General features: G+C 41.2%; 1 protein-coding gene across 3 annotated transcripts in view; it reads left to right on the top strand.

Moving 5' to 3' along the window:
• The window catches only part of LOC126259308 (serine/threonine-protein kinase N), a 350,492-nt gene that overhangs the window by 222,702 nt on the left and 101,848 nt on the right, over window positions 1-25,942 (top strand). For all 3 annotated transcript variants that reach the window (XM_049955981.1, XM_049955982.1, XM_049955980.1), the window contains exons 6-7: window positions 9,950-10,251; window positions 11,483-11,637. In XM_049955981.1, coding sequence (XP_049811938.1) covers window positions 9,950-10,251; window positions 11,483-11,637 — 457 coding nt within the window. The remainder of the gene's footprint in view (window positions 1-9,949; window positions 10,252-11,482; window positions 11,638-25,942) is intronic.

Below are 25,942 nucleotides of genomic sequence, written 5' to 3'. Positions count from 1 at the left end.
TGGTTGTGATTGCCTGTAAATATAGTCCTGTTGCAGTTGAAATTACTGCTTATTTGACAGTACGCTTTGTGGTGCTGTAGAGGTGCTGTTGTTGCCAGTAAGTCATTTTGCACACTTATGGCTGTGATGTTGTGAGAGGTAGCAAGCTCATACTTATTCTTCCTTGCATCACTAAAATTCAAAGAGTGGAAACATAAATTTTGGAACCTTCTATGTATTGAACTTGATGCTCTATTAAGACTCTGCTGTATGTTGTTTTAAGCAACATCGAAGTGAAAGGGCAATGTGAAAAAAAAGAAGAAAAAACCTGTGCACTTATCACTGTATAAATACCTAACTTTTTCTGGTGATTACTGTATGAAATTTATTTTTGAAGGAATGGTGGTACAAAGACTCAGAGCAGTGAGGAAAATAGCATACATTGAAGTGTTTAGAATACACAAAACACCACAGGCTTTCTTTTTGACAACATTGTTTTGTGGTATTCCTGCTACCCCTTTGCTTCCAAAGAAAAGTTTATTCTCAAAAATTATGTTGAGACATCTGCAATTGAATAAAATTGTCATATTGACATTAATACCTTTGGCTCCAAGTGGAGTCGCCAATAGATGCGCATGCAGTGATCTTTAAAACTTCACGAATGCGACTGGCTTTTTTTGACTTGATCCACTGATATCTTCACTGAGGACTGTCCATTCTCCTTCCAAATTAGTTTCACGTGGTTGCTTTTGTGTTCATGCCATTTATTTATATCAACAGATAGTAAATAGGTTGGGTTGTTAGTGTTATTTTGGTTGCAGCATCCTCTAATCTAGTTTCTTATTGTTTTGGTTCTCCTAGATTGCCATGCAATGAGCAGGCATCCAGGAAATGTAAATTAATCAAAAATGAGTTTCAAGCTGCACAAGTAGTTTACATCTGATTTCTATTAATGTGTAATTATCTACAGGTGTTCACCACGAAATATTGTACCTATATTATGATTACAATAATTATATTTAGTCAAAGTTAACTGTAAATGCAAAGAAACAAAACGGGAAGAGGAATGGTTTGTGTTTAACACAGACACAAACATAATATCAAAACAATCATTTCTGTTTTGGGAAAAAAAATGCTGACTGCTTATATAACCAGACACTACCTGTTTGTGTCAGTAGCAGAGGGTCTTGAAATAGTGATTGCTTGGGAGTGCCTAGTATTTTACAAAATTTTTAAATGTAAACTACAAGGTGTATCAAACCTTTTAGGTCAAATTGAAACAGATGGTAACGGGTCCACAGATGATTATATTGAGATAAGGGGCTAGTTGTCAGAAATGCATATTTATTTTGTTATGGAGATACACAGCATGCACCACATAATGACGACAACAACGTAACTCATGGTAATTGTTGAAAGCAATGACTGTCAATCTCAACGCATGTATTGCAGTGGTGAATGTGGTTCTGCTGCACTGTCGCAAAGATCCCAGGTGTCATTTGTGCACTGGAACAGGCTGAAAATGATAAACAGCATACTCCCTTGACAACCAAACATACTGAAAACAACTTAGTTCATAGCACATGTGTTAGGTGACAAATCCATCCTTCACACCAGTGCATTAACCTGTGCCGCGTGAATGCCACTATCCCTTGCGTCATTTGTCCATTGCATCAGACAGCTTGTGATGTGTGTTACTGTGTACAGTGGTGTACAATGGTGAGGTGTGTTACTGTGTACAGTGCTTGACACATAGTCAAAGATGGAACATTGCTCATCGCAAGAGTTGGCAGACATGCATTTAATGTAGAATGTGGCAGTATGTAGTACCTGTAAAGCAGCTTAAATGAACAGGGAATGCTTTCCCAATGTGCATAATCCTAATTGGAAGAAATTTATCTCTGTGGATACCAACTTACAAGAGATGAGATTATCCTTGTCACAGATCGTTGGGCAAGGTTCCCACCAAAGACACGTCCAACACCATTCTTTGAGGAGATGGTGTTGGATCGTATGGCCATCACGCAGCAATAAACACCTGTCAATTTGCCTGTGAAATGCACACTTAAAGGATGTAGCATGGAGGGTACTGGTAGAACATGTATTAAACCCATATAATAAAGAATGTATGCAAGTACTGGAACCAATGGATTTTTAGCCCCGTATCACAGTGCTGTAATGCCAAACTTTGTACAGTTAGTTTTGTTCATGGATGAGGCCTCAAGTCGCTGATGATGTTTTAAGCACCTGCAGCTGGAGTGAGGACCATCCCCATGCCAGCCACATAGGTGGCCACTAGCAGTGATTCTCTGTCAGTATATGAGCATTTTCCAATGTCATGTAATAGAACTTCATTTGCTGCCTCCCCATTCAACTTTTTCAGGTTACCTGATGTTCCTGCGAAGATGTGCTTTGAGACTGTACCTCTTGTCTGTGAAAGGATGTGATTTCAACACGGTAGAGTACCAGCCCACGAACACCTCATCATTGGATTGGAAAGAGATGACCTGAGCTATGGCCAGTGTGATCACTGGGTCTTGCACCTCTGGACATTTTCCTCTGGGGTTAACATCAAGACATTGGTGTATGAAAAACCCCTAGAAACAAATGAAGACCCACTTGCTAGGTTCCAAACTGCCAGTCTCCTGGTACAAAAGACTCCAGGGATCTTGGAGACAGTGCAGCAGAACTTCATTGCACCATTGCATGCAAGCACTGAGACTGATGTTCAGTGGTTTAAACAACTACTATGATCTACATTCTTGTTATACAGTGTACACTGTATGTGTCCATAACACATGAAATATACATTTCCGACCATTGGTTCCCTATCTTAATATAATCGGTTTTGGACTCACTATCACCTGTTTCAATTTGATCCAAAAGGTATGAGTCAGCCTGTATAATAGAACCAGATATCATATTTAATTAGTGTGATATGGGTGCCACAAAAGAAAAAAAAGTTGTTTCATTTACTTATAACAACATACAAATGTATCAGACTGGTAGATAATGCTTCTTGGATGTTGGAAGCCGGTAAGAGGGTCCAGAACATGCAACATGTGATCCTTACTAAATGGAGCTGTTATTCATGAGTAAAGATAAACCACAAGAAGACATAAATACCGTTATACTAGAAGACTTAGCAGGTGCCGGTAAGCTTCTGTCACTTACATGTAAAAATCTAACTTCGGAAATACACTCCTGGAAATGGAAAAAAGAACACATTGACACCGGTGTGTCAGACCCACCATACTTGCTCCGGACACTGCGAGAGGGCTGTACAAGCAATGATCACATGCACGGCACAGCGGACACACCAGGAACCGCGGTGTTGGCCGTCGAATGGCGCTAGCTGCGCAGCATTTGTGCACCGCCGCCGTCAGTGTCAGCCAGTTTGCCGTGGCATACGGAGCTCCATCGCAGTCTTTAACACTGGTAGCATGCCGCGACAGCGTGGACGTGAACCGTATGTGCAGTTGACGGACTTTGAGCGAGGGCGTATAGTGGGCATGCGGGAGGCCGGGTGGACGTACCGCCGAATTGCTCAACACGTGGGGCGTGAGGTCTCCACAGTACATCGATGTTGTCGCCAGTGGTCGGCGGAAGGTGCACGTGCCCGTCGACCTGGGACCGGACCGCAGCGACGCACGGATGCACGTCAAGACCGTAGGATCCTACGCAGTGCCGTAGGGGACCGCACCGCCACTTCCCAGCAAATTAGGGACACTGTTGCTCCTGGGGTATCGGCGAGGACCATTCGCAACCGTCTCCATGAAGCTGGGCTACGGTCCCACACACCGTTAGGCCGTCTTCCGCTCACGCCCCAACATCGTGCAGCCCGCCTCCAATGGTGTCGCGACAGGCGTGAATGGAGGGACGAATGGAGACGTGTCGTCTTCAGCGATGAGAGTCGCTTCTGCCTTGGTGCCAATGATGGTCGTATGCGTGTTTGGCACCGTGCAGGTGAGCGCCACAATCAGGACTGCATACGACCGAGGCACACAGGGCCAACACCCGGCATCATGGTGTGGGGAGCGATCTCCTACACTGGCCGTACACCACTGGTGATCGTCGAGGGGACACTGAATAGTGCACGGTACATCCAAACCGTCATCGAACCCATTGTTCTACCATTCCTAGACCGGCAAGGGAACTTGCTGTTCCAACAGGACAATGCACGTCCGCATGTATCCCGTGCCACCCAACGTGCTCTAGAAGGTGTAAGTCAACTACCCTGGCCAGCAAGATCTCCGGATCTGTCCCCCATTGAGCATGTTTGGGACTGGATGAAGCGTCGTCTCACGCGGTCTGCACGTCCAGCACGAACGCTGGTCCAACTGAGGCGCCAGGTGGAAATGGCATGGCAAGCCGTTCCACAGGACTACATCCAGCATCTCTACGATCGTCTCCATGGGAGAATAGCAGCCTGCATTGCTGCGAAAGGTGGATATACACTGTACTAGTGCCGACATTGTGCATGCTCTGTTGCCTGTGTCTATGTGCCTGTGGTTCTGTCAGTGTGATCATGTGATGTATCTGACCCCAGGAATGTGTCAATAAAGTTTCCCCTTCCTGGGACAATGAATTCACGGTGTTCTTATTTCAATTTCCAGGAGTGTACATATCCAGTACAGGAATGAAACAAGATGATGAGTGACAATACCAGTAGATATATTTGCAGATGACAAAAAAATGACATGTTTTCTGAACATACGTTACAGATTCACTGAAATCAGCACAGTTTGTCTGCTGTGCTTAGGCCAACAAAAAATATAACATCAGAATTCTTTATGAGTTTCCTGAGTGGTGTTCAGACATAATAATAAGGGGAAATAGTGAAAAAACGTGATTATTTGATCAGTAAGCATAAAAATAAAATTAACTTTTCGTACAGCAGGGGCAGAATAATGTCAGCTGTATAATCAGTGTAATAGCAACTACTTAAGTGTTAAATCAGAACATATGCATTATGAAAGGTGAGTAAATAAAACTAGTATTATATTTACAAAAGCAGAAATTAGAATCATAGTAAAGGGATTTAGATACAGTTTGCACTGTGAATTAATTAAATCTTGGAGAAAAATTGAGAAGGGCAAATTTCAGATAATTTCAGTGCATGCTAGTTACATTATAATAAAATTATTTGTAATGAGCTACATCTACAGTTAAAAGTTCAATAATGAGGTGAAGCATGTGACTTACTGATTCAAATTGTGTGCCGCTTGAGGACTCAGACTCACAGTGTTGTCTTTTATGGGCAATGTTCTTTCCGACAGAGCTGCAGGCAAGATTCAAGATTTGCCGCATAGGTTGCACGTCTCAGTAACACTCTTTTGTCATCCAGACTCCTGAGACTGCAATCTCCTTTCACATATTCTGCTAGAAGTTATTTAAGATTATGATCATCAAGTTTTAAGTTTTCACAAGCATTTGAACAAATTCTTCTCTGATGTTGGTACACCAAAAAAAGTTTTGAAAAGAATCAACAGCTTCTTAGGCGATGAATATTGCTATTCACACAAATTTTTTTGAGATAAGAGAACATACAGAAATCATTAGATGATATATCAGGTGAACACAGGCAATGAAATATAAGTTCAGTGTTTGTACTTGTAAAGTAATAAATCATGTGGCATTGTTTGTGAAAGGTGGCATTTTCATAATGAAGAATGATGCAATATTTTCAGTAGTTTCCTCGATTTTGTGTGTAACTTACAACAGAGTTGACTATTTCCAGTGTAGCTAAGGAAAAAGTGAATATTTTCTGTGAAATGCTTCATTTAGGAGCCCTTTTTTGTTGATACAGTTCATCTGGGAACACGCATTTACTCAGTTGCATTTATTGAATGTTTCTGTATGCCTGTTGACACTAGCCTGTTTTTGAGCTGCAGTCAAATTGTGCAGGATCCAGGATCCATTTGGAACATATTCTTTGCAGCTAAATGTTCTTGTAAAATCAAATGTATTGCAGTCTTCAATATGTCTGAGGATGTGTCTGTACGACTGTGAGTCACAGGCCTATGCTCTTCAGTCATACTGCCCACAGAATTGAAGTTCTTTGGAACAAAAACTGATTTTGGCTGACTTCATGAAACTTATCACTGATGGAATGATGACTGTGACAAAATTACATGTAGCAAATACACACATCAAAAAAGGTTTTGCATCACGTTGGTTCTGAGAGTTCCGGAACCTGTACAGAAAATTGGAAAAGAGATCAACATAAACGTCATTTCCACTGTTTTTATTGCTCATGAAAACCACACAATGAATGTTGTACTACCATAAGCGAAACCCTCAGAGGTGGTGGTCCAGATTGCTGTACACACCAGTACCTCCAAAACCCAGTAGCACGTCCTCTTGTGTTGATGCAAGACTGCACTCGTCGTGGTATATTACCCACAGGTTCATCAAGGCACTGTTGGTCCAGAGTGTCCCACTCCTCAACGGCAATTCGGCATAGATCCCTCAGAGTGGTTGGAGGGTCACGTCGTCCATAAACGGCCTTTTTCAATCTATCCGAGGCATGTTCGATAGGGTTCATGTATGGAGAACATGCTGGCCACTCTAGTCAAGCGATGTCGTTATCCTGAAGGAAATCATTCACAAAATGTGCATGATGATGGCGCGAATTGTCTTCCATGAAGACGAATGCCTCGCCAATATGCTACCAATATGGTTGCACTATCAGTCGGAGGATGGCATCCACATATTGTACAGGCGTTACGACGCCTTCCATGACAACCAGCGGCGTATGCCACCCCAAAACAGCGGGGAAGCTCCACCTTGCTGCACTCATTGGACAGTGTGTCTAAGGCGTTCAGCCTGAGCGGGTTGCCTCCAAACACGTCTCCGACGATTGTCTGGTTGAAGGAATATGCGTCACTTGTCAGTGAAGAGAATGTGATGCCAATCCTATGTGGTCCATTCAGCAATTTGTTGGGCAGGTCTGTACTGCGCTGCATGGTGTCGTGGTTGCAAAGATGGACCTCACCGTTTACGTCGGGACTGAAGTTGCATATCGTGCAGCCTATTGCACACAATTTGAGTTGTAAAATGATGTCCTGTAGCTGCACAAAAAGCATTATTCAACATGATGGCATTGCCGTCAGGGTTCTTCCGAGTCATAATCCGTAGGTAGCAGTCATCCACTCCAGTAGCCCTTGGGCGGCCTGAGTGAGGCATGTTATCGACAGTTCCTGTCTCTCTGTATCTCCTACCTGTCCGAACAACATTGCTTTCGTTCACTCCAAGATGCCTGGACACTTCCATGTTGTGAGCCCTTCCTGGCACAAAGTAAAAATACGGACGCAATTGAACTGCGGTATTGACCATCTAGGCATGGTTGAACTACAGATAACACAAGCCGTGTACCTCCTTCCTGCTGGAATGACTGGAACTGATCGGCTGTCGGCCCCTGTTTGTCCAATAGGTGCTGGTCATGCATGGTTGTTTACATGTTTGGGCGGGTTTAGTGACATCTCTGAACAGTCAAAGGGACTGTGTCTGTGATACAATATCCAAAGTCAACGTCTCTCTTCAGAAGTTCTGGGTACTGGGGTGATGCAAAACCTTTTTTCGATGTGTGTATATGATCAATTAGCAAAAGTTGAACAAAGGAATGGTAGATGGTGGTGTTACGTTAGTCCATTATGAAACTGAGTACTGTTTCCAACCACCATTGCTTTAACAGTAACAAACAAGAATTTTCAAAAACAGTTGTAATCTGAACAGTACCATCTAGTGGTCATTTGTAAAAACGGTTTCTTTGAACTTAAGTCACCAATTTCTTCCGTCAGCCGTGCCCAGTCAGGGCTTGTTATCAGTACCAAGTGATTTTGTGTTGTGGAGATGTTGAACTGAAATTTCCTTATCCCAGGGGTAAAAGCCAAGCAAAGTCTATGGATGAGGTTTGATTGTTGGAGTTTTGGTTTACTGCCAGATGGGAGCTGTGTTACATTTTGTGAATCAAGAGTGAGTAGTTCATCTGGGACACAAGAGACTTAAGGTCTGGATCTGAATCCTTCTCCGACATGCCATTTCAATCTATAAGAAGTTTTCTCAGCAATGTACACTTCACTCCAGAGTGAAATATATATCTTGTATTAATAATGATGTTGGATGCATATCAGATCGTACTAAAAAAAAAAAAAAGTGATATTCAGCGTTGCATAGAAGAACTGTGACACAGTGGAGAGATTCTCAAGAGACGCTGAGAATTCTGAAGTTGTGTACACTCAAAGAAAGAAATATACCTGCAGTACTGTGAAAAATCTCCTGAAATAATCCTCTGGACTGATAATAGCTGTGACAGAGGCTTATAATCAATATAATTTTTTGAAATATTTATGAATGTAAATGAGCATTAGTGTACAGTTCTATAAAAGAAGTTACCTCTGTGACACAGGTTACTTAGAGTTACACAATACAGTTGTAGATGTAGTTCTGTAACACCAGATGGTGTGGTCAGCACAAAGGGACAAGGTCAGCGACCAGTTTATGTCAAATTAGTGCTGTATTTACTGTGTGTGGTGAGGTTTAGTATCCCCTTTCGATTCAAGACGTGTTCCATTCAGGCATGATACTGCTGCTTCTTCTTTATTTACAAAGTGGTTATATATAAGAAAACGATATGGAATGTGGAGATAGACATGTAAAGTAAGTTTGGAAATGGCAGGTGCAGCTACCAATCATGAGTTAGTGCAGCAGACTCCTAGTTTTCTCATTAAGAAGCCCAGATTGATTTTAACCCCATTTGTAAAAATACACTTTATTTGATATTGCATTAGTTTCCATATTACATACATTGATGGGTCTAGATAGGGGATAGTTTTAGTTGCCCTGTTATTTTGCTGCTCATGTCACCTTACTGGTGAGTTTATTTGATGCAGAACTGTGGTCAATACAGTGAGATTATAATAAAGAAATAGTCCTTAGTTACTCTGATTTAATCAGTGTCCTCTAGAGAGAATAATGTGGAATATGTATGCACTCCTTTGTAAATACAAATCCAGTGTAGCAGATGGAATTATGCTGAGTGTCAAATCGTGTAGGATTTGAAAGAAAATTGTGGTGAAAGCAGGTCCAGAATCACAGTTTCTATCACTGTCAAGGACAGATATTTTATTTCCCTGGAACACTGCGTGATTTGAAGTGGCAAATAATTAACTGTGACCCGGCTTCTCCTTGCCACAATGACGGAAGATGGCAGATATTAGATAATAGGATAATGTGTGATGTTGGCTTCTGTCCAGTTTCTATGGGAAAAGTTACGTATGCTATATAAAGGTGCTCAATATTCAGACCCATTTCTGTGACTATGTGTAGGGGTTCATCTATCTTCTGTAAAGGAAGGCTTTTAGCAAATTAAACTTGATTAAAATTATTATAAGTTAGTAGTATTACAACCAAGATTTTAAATTGAGCAGTTTGAGTAGTTGCAGAATACACAGACCAGGTGTCATTGCAAAATCGTTGAAATCAAAATAATCAAATTTAAATTTGTTAGGAAGCAAAATGAATACAAACTCTCAGCCTTCTAACCCCCCCCCCCCCCCCAACACACACACCTACCTTTCCTTTTCTTCTGCTTATTTTTGTTGTATCATTACTCCTGGTAACTATTTTAATTCATACTTTATTGCAGAATTAAGGCTGTGATGGAAATATATTGCAGTTTCCAGAATGAAACTACATTAGTAAGCAATGCAACAGTTTGCTATTTATTTGGGAACCTGATACCTAGGATTAGCAGTTATGTGTATAATAATTTTACCAAATTGAAACTGCCACTTCAGAACATTGGTTGTTTGAGTTAATGGGTAATTTTGATAACCTATGTGAATATTATTAATGGCATTTGTCTGCTAGTGGTTCCTACTGTTGCATTTAATCCAAATAAATGTTTTACTATGTGGCAGTTGAGCATCACATTTACACCTTTGGAAATGTTTGTCATAACTTCCAGGCACAAGCAAGCTTATGGGAGAGTTCACGGAAATTGGACTTGCTTCGAAAATCTCTGGAACTGCGAAGACAGGAATTGCCACCTGACTCTCCAGCAGCAGCACAACTGAAACATGAACTACAGACAGCACAGGCAGCTTCACCTGTCCCTGTAACTTACACCAGCCTACAACCTCTGCGACCAGGCCCTTCTCCAGGACCTAGCCTGAGTCAGCCAATGTCTCCAGCTTCACCAGCAGCATCATTTTCCTCTCCTCCATCTTTTGGGCGCTGTGCTGCAGTCACTGGAAAACTGGAAGTCAGGTACAATGTTTCTGCAATGTCACAATGCATTTATTGACAAAATGTAATTAACATTTGCTAACTATTATTTGCATATGGTTTCACTGCACATTTTCATGTGGAAACACGTTCATCCAGCGTACAGTATTTCTGCAATCTTTTTTAGTTCTGTTTTGGTTTCTCTGCCAACAAGAGATTCTATTTAATTGTTTTACTGTTCTTCACAAAATACTAATATTGTGTAGCATGACCAATTATCAGATACTACAAAAAATGGGATGACTTGTCTCTAGTTGGTTATATTCTGGGGGTCTTCAGATTCTTCAGCTGAAAAAAAGGACAACTTCATGTTATTGAAAGACAATTAAATCACATTCTTTTGCTTTTGAGCTAGTACTTTTTGCATCCCTAGTGCACCAAACTTAACAGCTAATGGAAGAACTTAGTAGAGGGAGCTTATTAGTATGAAAATCATTTAGAATAATATTAAAGTAACAATACATCATCAATTTAAAAAGAGTTTACAGTGAAATCACTGATAATCTTATATCAAGGGCAGCTGAAGAGGCACAGACAAAGAAAGAAACACAATGGCAAGGAGAATATGGAGTACTTGTGGTAAACTAAACAGTTTTCAAAACTAGTTGTCTGATGTGCCTGAAACAGAAAGTTTATAATAAGTCTGTCTTACCATTCCAGCTTACATAAGTGATATATGAACTTTCAATGCAAAAGCCATTCAAAAGCTGAGTGATGAAGAGATTTAGTTTGGGAATTAGTAGGACAGATGGGGAACAAAAACATGGTGAGAGAGCTACAATTGAAGACTTTGAAGAGCGCCCCCCCCCCCCTCCAGAATATAGCCTACCAGAGACAAATCCTCAAATTTATAGAGTAGTTATTAGAATAATATCTAAAAGTTAGTCAATATTTGTTACATGGGTTCTTTCCTGTTTTTCAAATGGTGGGTGCATGACATGCAACGTAAGTGATAGGTAATAAAAGTGGTGTGTTTGATGACAGGCTTTTATATCTGCAGCTATTTGGAGTCTTCTGTGTGTTGTATCAGCTATTTTAGAAATTTTTGTTTACTATGAAAGTGACAACTCCTGTAATGTGGCTGTTAAGATATAATGAGTCACACATAAATTTAAAGGCAGATGTTTGATGTCAGTGTAGTTCCTTGTGATTTACTTGCACTTTTGTATTATTGAATTTAGGTCTAATTTGTATTTGTTTTCTTTATTTGAAGGTTAATGGGTTGTCAAGACTTGCTAGAAGAGGTTCCGGGACGTTCTCGTCGAGACAAAGATTCCATCTCTGGCCCTGCTGACTTACGTTCCTTCGTAAAAGGGGTTACAGGACGCAGTTCTAGCAAGTCCTATAGTGTGAAAGATGAAACAAGTAGTAAGTTTATGCATACACACACACACACACACACACACACACACACACACACACACACACACAATATACTGTAATAATTACAATTACATGGAATATTTTCATTAAAAGTAGTGGAATATTGAATTTTAGTACAGTGACACTCCCCCCCCACACACACACACACACCTGTGCCAACTGGACACACACACAAATACTGGGATTGCATTTCAGTAGATGGATAGAGGGGGGGGAGAGGCAGGAAGCAGGCAGAGTGGTTGGGTGTGGATGAGCTACCTGCTTGGAGGGAGACAGTAGGTTTGCTGCCTAAGAATGCAGGAAGGAGGGTTGGCAGGTGTATGGGTTAGGCATGTGATGCAGGGGCATTGAAACATGATGAAGGTGACATGGAGATTTTGATTGGGAAAGGATGATAGGATGGAAAGAGGGAAAACTGTTGGATGGAAGATGTGAGAACAGTGGATTAACAGAGATTCAGACCAGGACGGTTACGAGGGTAAAGGAAGTGTTGCAGGGATAAGTCCCATCTAGCCCAGAAAGGTAGTGATCGAGGAAAGGATCCAAATGTCCCAGGTTGCAAAGCAACCATTGAAATTGAGCATTTTGTGCCACTAGATGGCGAGCTTTGTTCTAAGCTGAAGTTTGGCTTTGGCCATTCCTTCTGGTGCACATCTAGTGGGTTGTCATACCCACAAAAAACAGGTGTCGTATCCTTGTGGAAAGGGGTGGGGAGTGGTTCCAGGATGTTGAGTTCCACCTCTCTGATGGCTCCAAACAAGTCTCTGACCATATTAAAACACACCAAACACCAACAATACGTGCATTTTGACAGCTATTACCTGTTCCGCACCAAAAAATCGCTTCCATACAGACTGGCCACCTATGGACAACATGTTTGCAGTGATGAGAACTCTGTTGGCCGTTATGCTGAAGATCTCATGAGGACTCTCACAGACAGCCACTATTTTCCAAGTCTAATCCACAAACAGATTTTCTGTTTCATATCTTCACTCATCCCTAATCCTCCCTCCACACCCAGCAACAAGCTACAAATGATCACCCCCCTTGTCACCCCTGGCCTGGAACAATTGCGAAATATCATTCACCAAGGCTTTGATTATTTATCATCAATCATCATGCCCAAGAATCACAGACATCCTACCCAAGATTATAACTATCCGTCCTAAAGTGGTATTCCACCACCCATGCAACCTACACAATATCCTGGATGCATCCATATGCGACTGCCACTTCCAACTCATTGCTACAGGGATCCAGTCCCTGTAGAAGACCCAGTTGCAAGACCTGTCCATTCCACCCACCCAGAACTGTCTATTCCAGTCCTTTCACACACCTGTCCCATCCTGTCACATGCATGGTCACCTATGAGAGTAGTCACGTCATATACCAACTCTGCGATAATCACTGCAAAGCTTTTTATGTTGGTATGACAACGAACTGGCTGTCAACCAGAGTGAAATGCCAGTGCCGAACGTTGGCCAGGAACAGAATTTATAACGTAGTGGCGCAACATGCAGCTGAGCCAACATGTATGATTTCAGTGGCTCTCTCCCTCTAAAAAGCCCCTCCTGACACAACGCCCACCTCATCCTAGTCCACCTACTGAAATGCAATCCTGTCATTGTGTGTCCAGCCTGGATAATGTACGGAAAAGGTGTGTGTGTGTGTGTGTGTGTGTGTGTGTGTGTGTGTGTGTGTGTGTGTGTTTTCTTACTCCTATCAGAATTCACATCTCTCCTTTTTCTGCCCTATGTGTAATGATAACTTATGCATGATCCACAGAGCTATCCATTGTTCTTAGCACTATTTCTTCCATATTTTTCACACCATAAACTCATACTTTGTTATCCAGTTCCCTTTACAGCCATCGGACATTATCCTGATCCATTTCCTGCAACCTTTCACGTTTTCCTTACACCATTTCAACCCAAATTAATCCCTACTCCATCAGTTCGAAGACCTTTCCTTTCCTTAGCTAAAACCCAGTCCCACGTCCTGTTCCTTAAGTACTGTCTAACTGTGAAGTCCTCCCCCCCTCCCCCCCCCCCCCCAACAGTAAAAAAAATTAATAATAATAATCCATTTTCTGGATACCACTTCTCCTTTCACGACGACCTTCATCTTTTCAGATTCTGCCAGTCCCTATCCCTCAGAAACCTCGTACTGCAGAAATTAGAGTGTATATGACCCAGGAGATCTGGGATAAACCCTAGAATTTTTTCATCTGGGAGAAAACCGTGAAAAACCCAGGAATTTTTTAGAATTCTAGGAATTTTTCATTGTTTTAATTTTCTGTTAAAATTTGTAATTTTGACTGGTAAGAACCAATACTCTAACAAAGGATATTACTGATTCCCACTACTGCAGAATAATACTTCAAGAATAAAACATAAACGAGAGAAAAAACAAAAATAACTTAAATTGCAAAGGAAATGTGCCATATACAATGACGACACACAGTGCTCATGCAAATGTCTGCCAACAGCAAAATGTGTCTAAGGCTTTAGAAAGACTACACAATGCTTCATAACAATGAATTGCCTCCAGTGAGCGTGAAGTCACAACTATTTACATAAGATTCGTTTTAGCAGTTATGAGCGAGCTCTTGCGCATGTGCAGTTGAGTCACGTTTGAGTAGTAGATTCTTCCGCTTCTGGCTACAGGAATGTGGCTGCCGTCTGTGCAAGCAGTGACAACAAGCCGCTAAATGCTACTGGGAAAAGGGGGCACCAAATTCATATTCTTGAGGGGGGGGGGGGGGGGGGAACTTTGTTTCACGAAGCGCCTAGCATCCAGTGCATATTGGTCTGTCGATTATTCATATGATTTTGAAACACATCTCTGATGGTTTTTGAACATTCTTGAACACATTTTAAGTTGATTTACGAGTGAATCATAAGTTGATTTTTGAATGCGTGCATAGTGTACTTGATGTCTCTGTCAGGAGAATCTTTATCGCATCTAGAAATAAACTTTCCGCAGACAAAAGGGGATGGGGCTATACGAGCTGAGCGGAGTAAAGCCAATTGCTGTCTGATTATGTGGTTGATTGGGTTTGCAAATGATCAGCATTGTTGTAATTACTAGCGAAATCCATAGATTCAGACTACCCGAAAGGAAATAAACGATTAACAGGAATAACAGGTGAGAAAGATTACGTATAATCTTCTCGGTGTACCCAAGCAAATGAAATTTTGACAGAAAATTTTTGGCCAGATCGCTACACTAATAAGGATCAGTTGTACAGTCCCCGGCTAGCAGCTACTTAAGTTGTATTCTGGAAGTAATGTAGAAAATGTGTTGTATGAACATGTAACAACGCCTAACCGGAGAATAATCGTGAGATAACTAAATCTGTGGTTCTGGCAGGGTTATGAAGTTGATCGGTGAAAAATTTTGACAATGGCAGGAACAGCTACAGAATTGGTGATAACAAGATTGTTTGTTAGAACGAGGAAGGAGAAGAAATGGGGACATCACACGAATTATGGAAGAATAAGACAATTCAAAATTTATATCAAAATTTCGTAATACTACTTTTCGATCTCATGCTTGAGAAACTGGTGCATATGAACGAAATGTGAAACTATTTCCTAACATAAAGCTTTTTGCTTGTAGTAGGCCTAATAAGCACATTTGATGTTGGTACTTCGTGAATTACATTCTGTCGTGTTATAAAAATGACCATTTGTGCGAAAAAGAGTCTAATTTATTTGGTGTGTGTTATAAAATTACTGCAATATTAGAAAGGCCTATTTTGTTTTATCTAGCAGATAGTGACAAAATAGATGTAATCAGACCGAGAAACCACACCAGTCTTGGGTATTATTTGTACAGGGTGGTGCAGATGGATCGGGTGGTTTTAAAATACTTGTCAAACTGTCAATTGTAAAGGTATTGGATTGAAATAAAGTGCAAAACGTGTAGTTACAATGGAAGTTTATTAACAAAAAAATAGTAATGTTAGTTTTTAAAAATTACATCCATCAAATGCCCTCCTTCTCGAGCGACGCATTCTTGGAGTCGGTCCTTAACGTTCCGCATTGCCCGCTCAAGCACATCACCAGGAATTGATGTGATTTCGGTGTGAATTGCTGCCTTCAACTCCTGAATGGTCCGGGGTTTGTTCATGTAGACCCTTGCTTTTAAATAGCCCCATAAGAAAAAGTCACATACCGTGAGGTCCAGCGAGCGAGGGGGCCAATGGACATCTCCATTACGGGAAATCAAACGGCCAGGGAACAGAGCGCGTACAGCTTGCATTGATATCCTAGCGGTATGTGCAGTTGCCCCGTCTTGTTGGAACCACATATTGCCCATGTCGTAATTGTTCTCTTCAAGTTGTGGGAGAAGAAAATCTTCAATCATGTTCACATAACGCTGCGAATTAACAGTAACCGCCTGCTCCCTTTCATTTTCAAAAAAGTAAGGACCAATTATCCCTACCTTAGAAACCCCACACCAAACCGTCACTTTGTCACTATGGAGAGGCCGTTGGTGTAGATCTCTTGGGTTAGTGTCGGCCCAGTAACGGCAATTTTGCTTGTTTACGTATCCGTTAATGTGAAAGTGAGCCTCGTCAGACATCATGATAATCAGGTTTACATCTTCCAATAACTCCAACATCTGTTGGCTAAACTGAAGCCTTTGAAGATGGTCTGTTGGGAGAATCTTCTGTACCAACAGGATTTTATAGGGGTGGAATTTCAGTTCTTCGTTAAGAATCCTTTGAAGGCTCCGACGTGACATTCCAAGAGCTTGAGCACGACGTCTCGTTGATCGACGTGGGCTCGCAGTGACATCGCGTCTCACACGCTCCACGTTCTCAGGCGTTGTTATTGTTGGCGGTCTAGGCGTCCATTTTGGAGCACATGAACCAGTAGTGCGGAAATTATGCACCCAACTCAATATCGTATCTCGCTTAGGAACACTACCGCGAGGTGGGATGTTGAAACGCCGGCGAAAGGCACGCGTCACAGCAACAATTGACTCGTTATTGCGTATGAACTCTTCCACTGCGAAAACACGATGCTCAACGGACCACGTAGCCATCGCGACTGACTGCCAGCCTGCAACTGAAACTTCCCGTCCCCCCCCACCACAGGACGAAGTCGCCGAACACCTGGCTCCCCCCCACCAGACGTACAGTCCACTTCAAAACCACCCGATCCATCTGCGCCACCCTGTATTAACAGGTTTTCCAATATTAGATAACGACATTTTGATTTTTCATGTAGTAAAATGTTTGCCGAATTCTGATGAGGTAATAGATTCTTTCGCAGAAAGGAAAGCACCCACAGTAAAGCTGTAGCAAGATTAGAGAGAAAAAAATGTTAGAAGCTAAGGATTGAAGAAATGTGTACTTACTTGCTTGTCTCTCTATTGGTTTTATGTATCCTACATTTAATTTTACATCACACAAAACAGCAAATTATTAACTAATAGGCAATAAAGAGTACAAATTTTCTGAAGAGTTCTTGTTCTCCCGATGACACATCATCCTATCCGCAATTAACTGAGATATTATTTTTTAAGGAGGGGCAGGCTGTCAAACCGGCTGACTGGGAGCAGAAGAGGCACCACAGGACATTTCAATTTCTACTGTCCTGAATATAGTTTGATGCCATCCATTACAAAATATACACGTTTCAATTCCACAGTGAACATATTTTTGAAAATTCGATTTTTTTTTTTAGTGTTGACTCGGTTAGCAAATATCGTAGATCCGGGGCTGATGCGCAGAGCAGTCTGAGTTATAGTGGGGAGTCTCCACGTGACCCGTGTTTACATTTAGTGATTTTGCTGTTTACCCTTCGTTTACTCTCACATCAAATGAAAACAAAACAGATATCTGTGACCGGGAGCTATCAAGTGAATTAAAATACATTCACATAATTACGAAAGGCTAAAATATATTTTTAGTTTCAGATTTTTTTTATTTCCACCTTTCTGACAGTCAAACATTTATCACCTTGCAGAACAATGAAGTTATTTTTGTCTGTTTGCTAAAGAAATTTGACTTCCATTAATTTTTTCCTCAGAGGGAGTCAATGTATTTGAAACAAAATGTTTAATTCCTCAGCACTGGCTAGTTTCAACTGTTCGCTGCATTTAAAGTGCATGTTTTCATCTTCTAGCACGTATGGCATTATGCCATAACAGAGAACCAAACATGATATAATACAGTACTGATGCTCCAAGAAAATTAACATCCCGAAAACCACACTGAAAAGATTAACAACAGGTGAAGGTCTACTTCATTGGGAATCTGGATGTACAAACGTGCACTTTAAATGTGCATGTTTTAGTATGGTTCGTGAAATTCCGATGTTCTTGGAGTATCCTCTGATGTCTTGTTTCTTTTATGACATAATGTATGATCGTTCAGTGTTTTACACACACATACGTACATACAGGATTCCTACGTCTTGGTAGCTGTGCAAGCGTGGTGTAGCTTGTTATCTGCGCTCTCTGGCAACTGCAGAAACGAACTTATTTCTAACAGGCACGGGAAAATATTGCAAATGGTGGTTTGAAAAGCGTTTCTTTCAAAATAAATGTCCTTTTACATAAGTTGAACTATATGCGAGAGTGTTCCATGGATTTCTTAAATCACAGAGAGTTTGACTCTCATTTAAAAGTCAACTCTTTGATGACGAGCCATTTAGAAGAATTTCGAACCCTGAAGATCAGACATTTATGTCATTATTAAAAATTATACTGGTACATTTGTGTGATATATCTTAAAGTGTTCTAAGAACTACTGATGGCCTTGGGAGAGCCAGTCATGACAAAACTCTACCATCTGGTGAGCAAGATGTATGAGACAGGCGAAATACCCACAGACTTCAAGAAGAATATAATAATTCCAATACCAAAGAAAGCAGGTGTTGACAGATGTGAAAATTACCGAACTATCAGTTTAATAAGTCACAGCTGCAAAATACTAACGCGAATTCTTTACAGACGAATGGAAAAACTGGTAGAAGCGGACCTCGGGGAAGATCAGTTTGGATTCTGTAGAAATGTTGGAACACGTGAGGCAATACTAACCTTATGACGTAACCTCCCTGTACACCATCATCTCTTATATCCATGTCCTTGCCACTATTGCACAAGTCCTTCAGATTTCAAACCCCACTACCTCATTCATCATACACCTTACTAAGTATATCCTGGCACACACCTACTTCTCCTTTGAGGAGAAAACATGTAAACAAACCTGCAGCACAGCCATGGACACCCGTATTGCACCCTCCTATGTCGACCTTTGTATAGCCTCCCAAATCACCAAACCTGTTGTCTGGTTCAGTTTCATTGATAATGTCTTTATGATCTGGCCTCTGGAACAAGACACTCAATCCTCATTCCTCAACAACAACACCAACACCATCCCTCCAGTCTGCTTCATCTGATCCTCCCCAGCCCAACATGCCACCTTCCTGGATGTTGCTTTCTACCCCTCTGATGGTTCTATCCACACCACTGTCCACATTAAATCTACTAACCACTAACATTAACTGTATTACGACAACTGTCATCCCATCCATTCGAAAAAATCACTCCCATACAGCCTGGCCATCTGTGCATGGTATATCGTCAGTGACAAGAACTCTCTTGCCCAGTATGCTGAAGGTTTCATCAGGTCCTTCACAGACAGACCTACCAACCCCCTCCCCCTGCCTGCCACTCCACCTCATCACCAAACCTAGTTTGTAAACACATTTATCAAGTCATATTCTCACACACCCCTAATTCTCCCACCAGTCTCAAGGTTCCAACTACAAAGGACTGCCCCCGTCGTCAGCCAGTGTCACCTAGATTTGAACAGCAGAACCATACCCTTTGCCAGGGCTTTGATTATCAATCATTATACTGGAAATGAGGGACAGACTGCCCAAGATCCCTCCTAAAGTGCCATTCCGTTGCCTGCCCAATCTAAATGACATCCTGGTCATCCCTATGCAATCCCTGTTCCTGTGCCATGTCATATACCAGCTCTGCTGTAATAGCTGCACAGTTGTTTATGTTGGTATGACAACCAATCAGTTGTCCATCAGAAAGAATGGCCACAACCAAACTGTGTCTAAGAACAGATGCCTAGCCTGCCCATCTGCCACCTGTCACTTCTTCATTCGTAGCCCGGAAACCTGCTGCCTCCATCCAATCTTTTAGCTACCCATCCCAACTCCTATTCTCACCTCCCCTATCCACCCCTCTCAACCGAATCCCCACCCGTTCCTAGTCCACCTGCTGAAATTCAGTCCCAACAAGGTGTGTGCACGTGCACTGCAGCTTGACAAAGGATTTATTCCAAAAGCTTGCAAAAGTTATCTCTCTTTTGTGTGTGTTTGTTGGCATCTCAAAGCTTCTGCTATTTGGTGACTGGTTTCCGTTCCTCCTAAGTTATTTGCATTGCACCAGAACTTTCCTACTTGTTTATAATCATAGTACAAGACAACTGCTTTTTGTTTGGTTTTAATTTGTTTGCAATTATCTTGTTGTTGATACGGCACTGTCTCTTCCCTCAGAAAGAAAGATTGAAAGTAATTTGTGTTACCGCTATTTCATTTTGTTTTGGTCTTGTGAGGATCACATTAATTTGATAAGCTACATTCCTTCTAGTCTTTATTCTTGTCCAATATTCCATCATTCTCATACATGGCAAATATCTTTGCTCTTACTGTCCAAGAGGTTTTTATCCTTGGTCTAATTCTGTTCTGAAAACCTATGACAGCCAGAATTTTTTGTCACCCTGTCTCTCTTTTCCTTTATTCTTATTTATTCCAAATCATTGTGTACCACTTGTATACATCGTAGGTCCATTTGAGTAACAACACCATGCACAGTAATGTGTAAAATTATTATTAATAATAATTTTGGAAAGAAACTTCAGATATTGATGATTCTGTGCTTGGTGACAGTGTTGACTGTTGAGAACATTATAGGAACATGAAAAGTGATGTCTAGCTTATTGGAGGAGCATTTGACATCACAACAAATAGTTTATTGCTCATAAGGAAATATTTTAAGAAGTATAGTATGTGAAGATTGAACAGTCTTCTTTACATGATAACATTTTAAGGTAGTGATATGATTTATTAATAATGATTTGGTTGGTTGTCTTTTTTTTAATTGATCCTGTCATATTTTGACTTCAATAAGAAGAAATAAATAGCGTTTTGTGTAAAAAAAAAAAATATGTCAAGTCACGGACATGGAAAAACATCAGGAAGAGCTTCCAACCTGAGCAAGATGATTTAATAATGCTATTATGGAAAATGTGTTTGAAACAGGCATATTGCATTGAAAAAGTTTCACCACTGGTTGTGTTAGAAATAATGTGGAGCTGATGAGTCTTTGCATATGAACCTGTAAATAATTTGGCACTTCAAAAGTGCCCAACACACACAAGAAACACTGCAAAATATTAAAGACTGTAATACGAACGTCAAAGCAAATATATTACAAGGAAAAGATAGTCATATCAGATAACAAAATAAAGACAATATGGGATATAGTGAAGGAGGAGACTGGTAGAACCAGACATGAAGAGGAACAAATAGCATTAAGAGTAAATGATACATTGGTGACATGTGTGTATAGTGTGGCAGAACTTTTTAACAAACATTTTATAACTGTTACTGAAAAGATGGGGTTGTCAGGTTTGGTAGATGCTGCTATGGAATACCTCAGACCAGACATTTCAAGTAACTTCCATAATATGAATTTGACCCTCACTACCCCAACAGAAATAATGTCCATCATAAAATCTTTAAAATCAAAAACATCTAGTGGGTATAATGAAATACCAACAAAGTTAATTAAAGAATGTGATTCTGAGCTAAGTAATATATTAAGCTATCTGTGTAACCAGTTGTTCATCAGTGGAATATTTCCTGAGTGGTTGAAATATGCTGAAGTTAAGCCACTGTTTAAGAAGGGAGATAAAGAAATAGCATCAAATTTCCGTCCAATTTCACTGTTGCCAGCATTCTCAAAAATTTTAGAAAAAGTAATGTACAGTCGGCTTTATAAACATCTTATCTCAAATAACATACTGTCAAAGTCACAGTTTGGATTTCTAAAAGGTTCTGATATTGAGAAGGCTATCTACACTTACAGTGAAAATGTGCTTAATTCATTAGACAAAAAATTGCAGGCAACTGGTATATTTTGTGATCTGTCGAAGGCATTTGACTGTGTAAATCACAATATCCTCTTAAGTAAATTAGAATATTATAGTGTAATAGGAAATGCTGCAAAATGGTTCAAATCTTAATATCTCTGGCAGGAAACAGAGGGTGTTATTAGGAAAGACACATGTATCAAGCTATCACAGACGACAAGTTCGTTTTGTTTGCCGATTATACAAACATTGCAATAAATAGCAAAACAAGTTTTAGTCTTAGAAAGATAAGCTAATAAAATATTTGTGGACATTAATCACTGGTTCCTAGCCAATCCTTTGTCACTTAACTTTGAAAAAACACGCTACATGCAGTTCAGAACTTGTAAGGGGTGTCCTACGAGTATATGTGTAACATACAATGACAAGAAAATAGAAGAAGTGGACAGTGTTAAATTCTTGGGATTACAGCTAGATAATAAATTCAACTGGGAGGAGTACATCACAGAACTGCTGAAGCGTCTTAACAAATCTCTGTTTGCAATGCAAATTTTGTCAGACGTACGGGATATAAAAATGAAAAAGCTGGCATACTATGCTTAATTTCATTCCATGTCATACGGATGTAGGCTGCAGTAGGTACTGGAAGATGAAGAAGCTTGCACTGGATAGAGTAGCATGGAGAGCTGCACCAAACCAGTCTCAGGACTGAAGACCACAACAACAACAACAACAACATATGGGATTATTTTTTTGGGGTAATTCATCAAGCCAAGCTAAAGTTTTCCGGGCACAAAAACGTGCAGTAAGAGTTATATGTGGTGTGAACTCGAGAACATCATGCAGAAGCCTGTTTAGGGAACTAGGGATACTAACTACTGCTTCCCAATATATTTATTCCTTAATAAAATTTGTCATTAAAAATATATCACTTTTTGAAACCAACAGCTCAATTCATGGAATCAATACTAGAAATAAGAATAATCTACACAAGGATTTAAAGTCACTTAGTCTTGTACAAAAAGGTGTGCATTATTCAGGAACACACATCTTCAATAACTTGCCAGCAGCCATAAAAAGCTTAACAACCAATGAAATTCACTTTAAGAGAAGCCTAAAGGATTTATTCGTGGCCAACTCCTTCTACTCCATTGATGAATTCCTCAGTAAAACCAACTGATTTTTGTGTGTATGTGTCTATATTCATATCATCAATTTGAACCCAACAATTACGTTTGTTATTGTCACTGTTGCATTTCGAAATCTTTTCTGTCATCTTACTTTCTCTTTCTGTTTTGCAAGTAGTTTCACTTTGTATTCACCTTCTCCTTTTTACCGTAATCTACCATACAATTTTATCCTGCCTATATATACTCAATAATACGTAACCCACTTCCAAACCATAACCACAATTTTTTTTTTTTCCGCATTCAACACTACCGCTGCTATAAAATCTACCATTTCCAGTTCACAGACAGTTCCCTTCACCTATTAAACAACCATTTCGGCTAGTTCTAACAACTTTCGCTTTATTTCCATTTCCGTTTTTCCCACACCACTGATCATTTTTTGACGCTTCCCACAGGTTTTTATGTCATTATTTCTTCGTCAGACAATTGTGAGCCTCATTTTCATGATCTGCCACCACAAAACCACGCCTTTTAATACATTACACGCAGTTTTTTCGAAATTTTCCCAAATTTCTCCACCCTTTAACGTGTTTTGGCGACAACACAACCACCTAACCTTTTTGCACATTGTTGGTTACCAACCCAAATTCACCACAGGATCAACATAGCTCATCTTTAACCAACACTTTTTCGACTTTTTTCACACCAGATCTCCAGTTGCTTTCTAGTTCACCTTTATCTCTCCCCATATATTTTTATTTTTATTTTCATTTCAGCCTCATGTTACACTTTCCACCTTCTAATACCGTGTCACCCTCACAACATCCCCACAATGACCCCATTAAGTTTTATTTACATTCCCTCCGCAAACATGCTTTCGCCCTAGCCAGATTATGCTCCCATATTTTATTTTCTCAGGCTTGTCTAACATTTGGCATTACCCCCATTCCAAACTGAACAATCCATTGCCCTCACCCACCTAATCCTTCACCTCCACATCAACTCAGCCAATGAACACACCCGTCAACTCCTATCCTTAATAAAAGTCCTCAATCTTTCCCCTCCCACATCCACACTGGCTGTTCAGAGCATCCTCCTACAGGCCAACCGCAAATTAGAACAGCATGCCACCCTCCACCTCAAAAAACTATCCAATCTCCTGGTTTCCCACCTCCGGAAAGGCAAATCGCTCACCGTTCAGAACCTTTCCAACAAACCTCAACCTCCTCTCATTCCACACAGACCCAGTCTCTCCCATCTACTCAGTCTCCCACTTCCAGCTCCACTCCCCCCGAAACCTCAAAATTCTAGTCAACACAATCTGGAACCACAACACCCCAATTCAGTAGTTAACCTTTCCTCCAAACCTCTCTCCCAATCCGAAACCTCTGTCCTATCCAAAGGCCTGACCTTCAGCCCTACTCCCAGATTCAACCAAACAGCCCTCGTCAAAGATTTACTGTCCTACACTCTTACTCTCTGCTGGAAATATCACTTTGCCACAAAGAAAAATAATCCTAATCCTGCTCCTAATGATCCAACTCCCCAAGACACTATCCTAATTGAACCCTGCCTGGAACAGTTCCGTCCTCTGTCACAGCAGGACCCACCTCCTCTTCCTCAAAATCACCCTCTCCAAACCTTCCAGGAATTTCTCACTTCCAGCCTTGCCTCTCAATCCTGAGGGACTGCGTCAGCTTTCAGACAACACCACATACAAAGTTTGCCAAGGTAATCCCATTCCTGATGTCCAGGTGGAGCTTGAAGGAATCCTCAGAACCTTAGACCTCCTACAAAACCTTTCACCTGACTCCATCAACCTCCTGACCCCACCGACACCCCGCACCCCTACCTTCTTCCTAAAATTCACAAACCCAATCATCCCGGCCGCCCCATTGTAGCTGGTTACCAAGCCCCCACAGAACGTATCTCTGGCTACGTAGATCAACACCTTCAACCCATTACATGCAGTCTCCCATCCTTCATCAAAGACACCAACCACGTTCTCGAATGCCTGGAATCCTTACCCAATCTGTTACCCCCGGAAACCATCCTTGTAACCATCGATGCCACTTCCTTATACACTAATATTCCGCTTGTCCAGAGCCTCGCTGTGATGGAGCACTTCCTTTCACGCCAATCACCTGCCACCCTACCCTCTTTCCTCATTAGCTGTCTCACAACTTCTTTACTTTTGAAGGCCAGACATACCAACAATTAAAGGGAACAGCCATGGGTACCTGGATGGCCCCCTCGTACGCCAACCTATTTATGGGTCGCTTAGAGGAAGCCTTCTTGGTTACCCAGGCCTGCCAACCCAAAGTTTGGTACAGATTTATTGATGACATCTTCATGATCTGGACTCACAGTGAAGAAGAACTCCAGAATTTCCTCTCCAACCTCAACTCCTTTGGTTCCATCAGATTCACCTGGTCCTATTCCAAATCCCACGCCACTTTCCTTGACGTCGACCTCCATCTGTCCAATGGCCAGCTTCACACGTCCGTCCACATCAAACCAACCAACAAGGAGCAGTACCTCCATTATGACAGCTGCCACCCATTCCACATCAAACAGTCCCTTCCCTACAGCCTAGGTCTTCGTGGCAAACGAATCCGCTCCAGTCCGGAATCCCTGAACCATTACACCAACAACCTGAAAACAGCTTTCGCATCCCGCAACTATCCTCCCGACCTGGTACAGAAGCAAATTACCAGAGCCACTTCCTCATCCCCTCAAACCCAGAACCTCCCACAGAAGAACCACAAAACTGCCCTACTTGTGACAGGATACTTTCCAGGACTGGATCAGACTCTGAATGTGGCTCTCCAGCAGGGATACGACCATCTCAGATCCTGCCCTGAAATGAGATCCATCCTTCATGAAATCCTCCCCACTCCACCAACAGTGTCTTTCCGCCATCCACCTAACCTTCGTATCATCTTGGTTCATCCCTATGAAATCCCCAAACCACCTTTCCTACCCTCTGGCTCCTACCCTTGTAACCGCCCCCGGTGTAAAACCTGTC

Source organism: Schistocerca nitens, chromosome 5 (assembly GCF_023898315.1).
Source record: "Schistocerca nitens isolate TAMUIC-IGC-003100 chromosome 5, iqSchNite1.1, whole genome shotgun sequence".
NCBI lineage: Eukaryota > Metazoa > Arthropoda > Insecta > Orthoptera > Acrididae > Schistocerca > Schistocerca nitens.
Note: the sequence above shows the minus strand (reverse complement) of the source record. Positions and strands in the feature narration are given on the sequence as shown.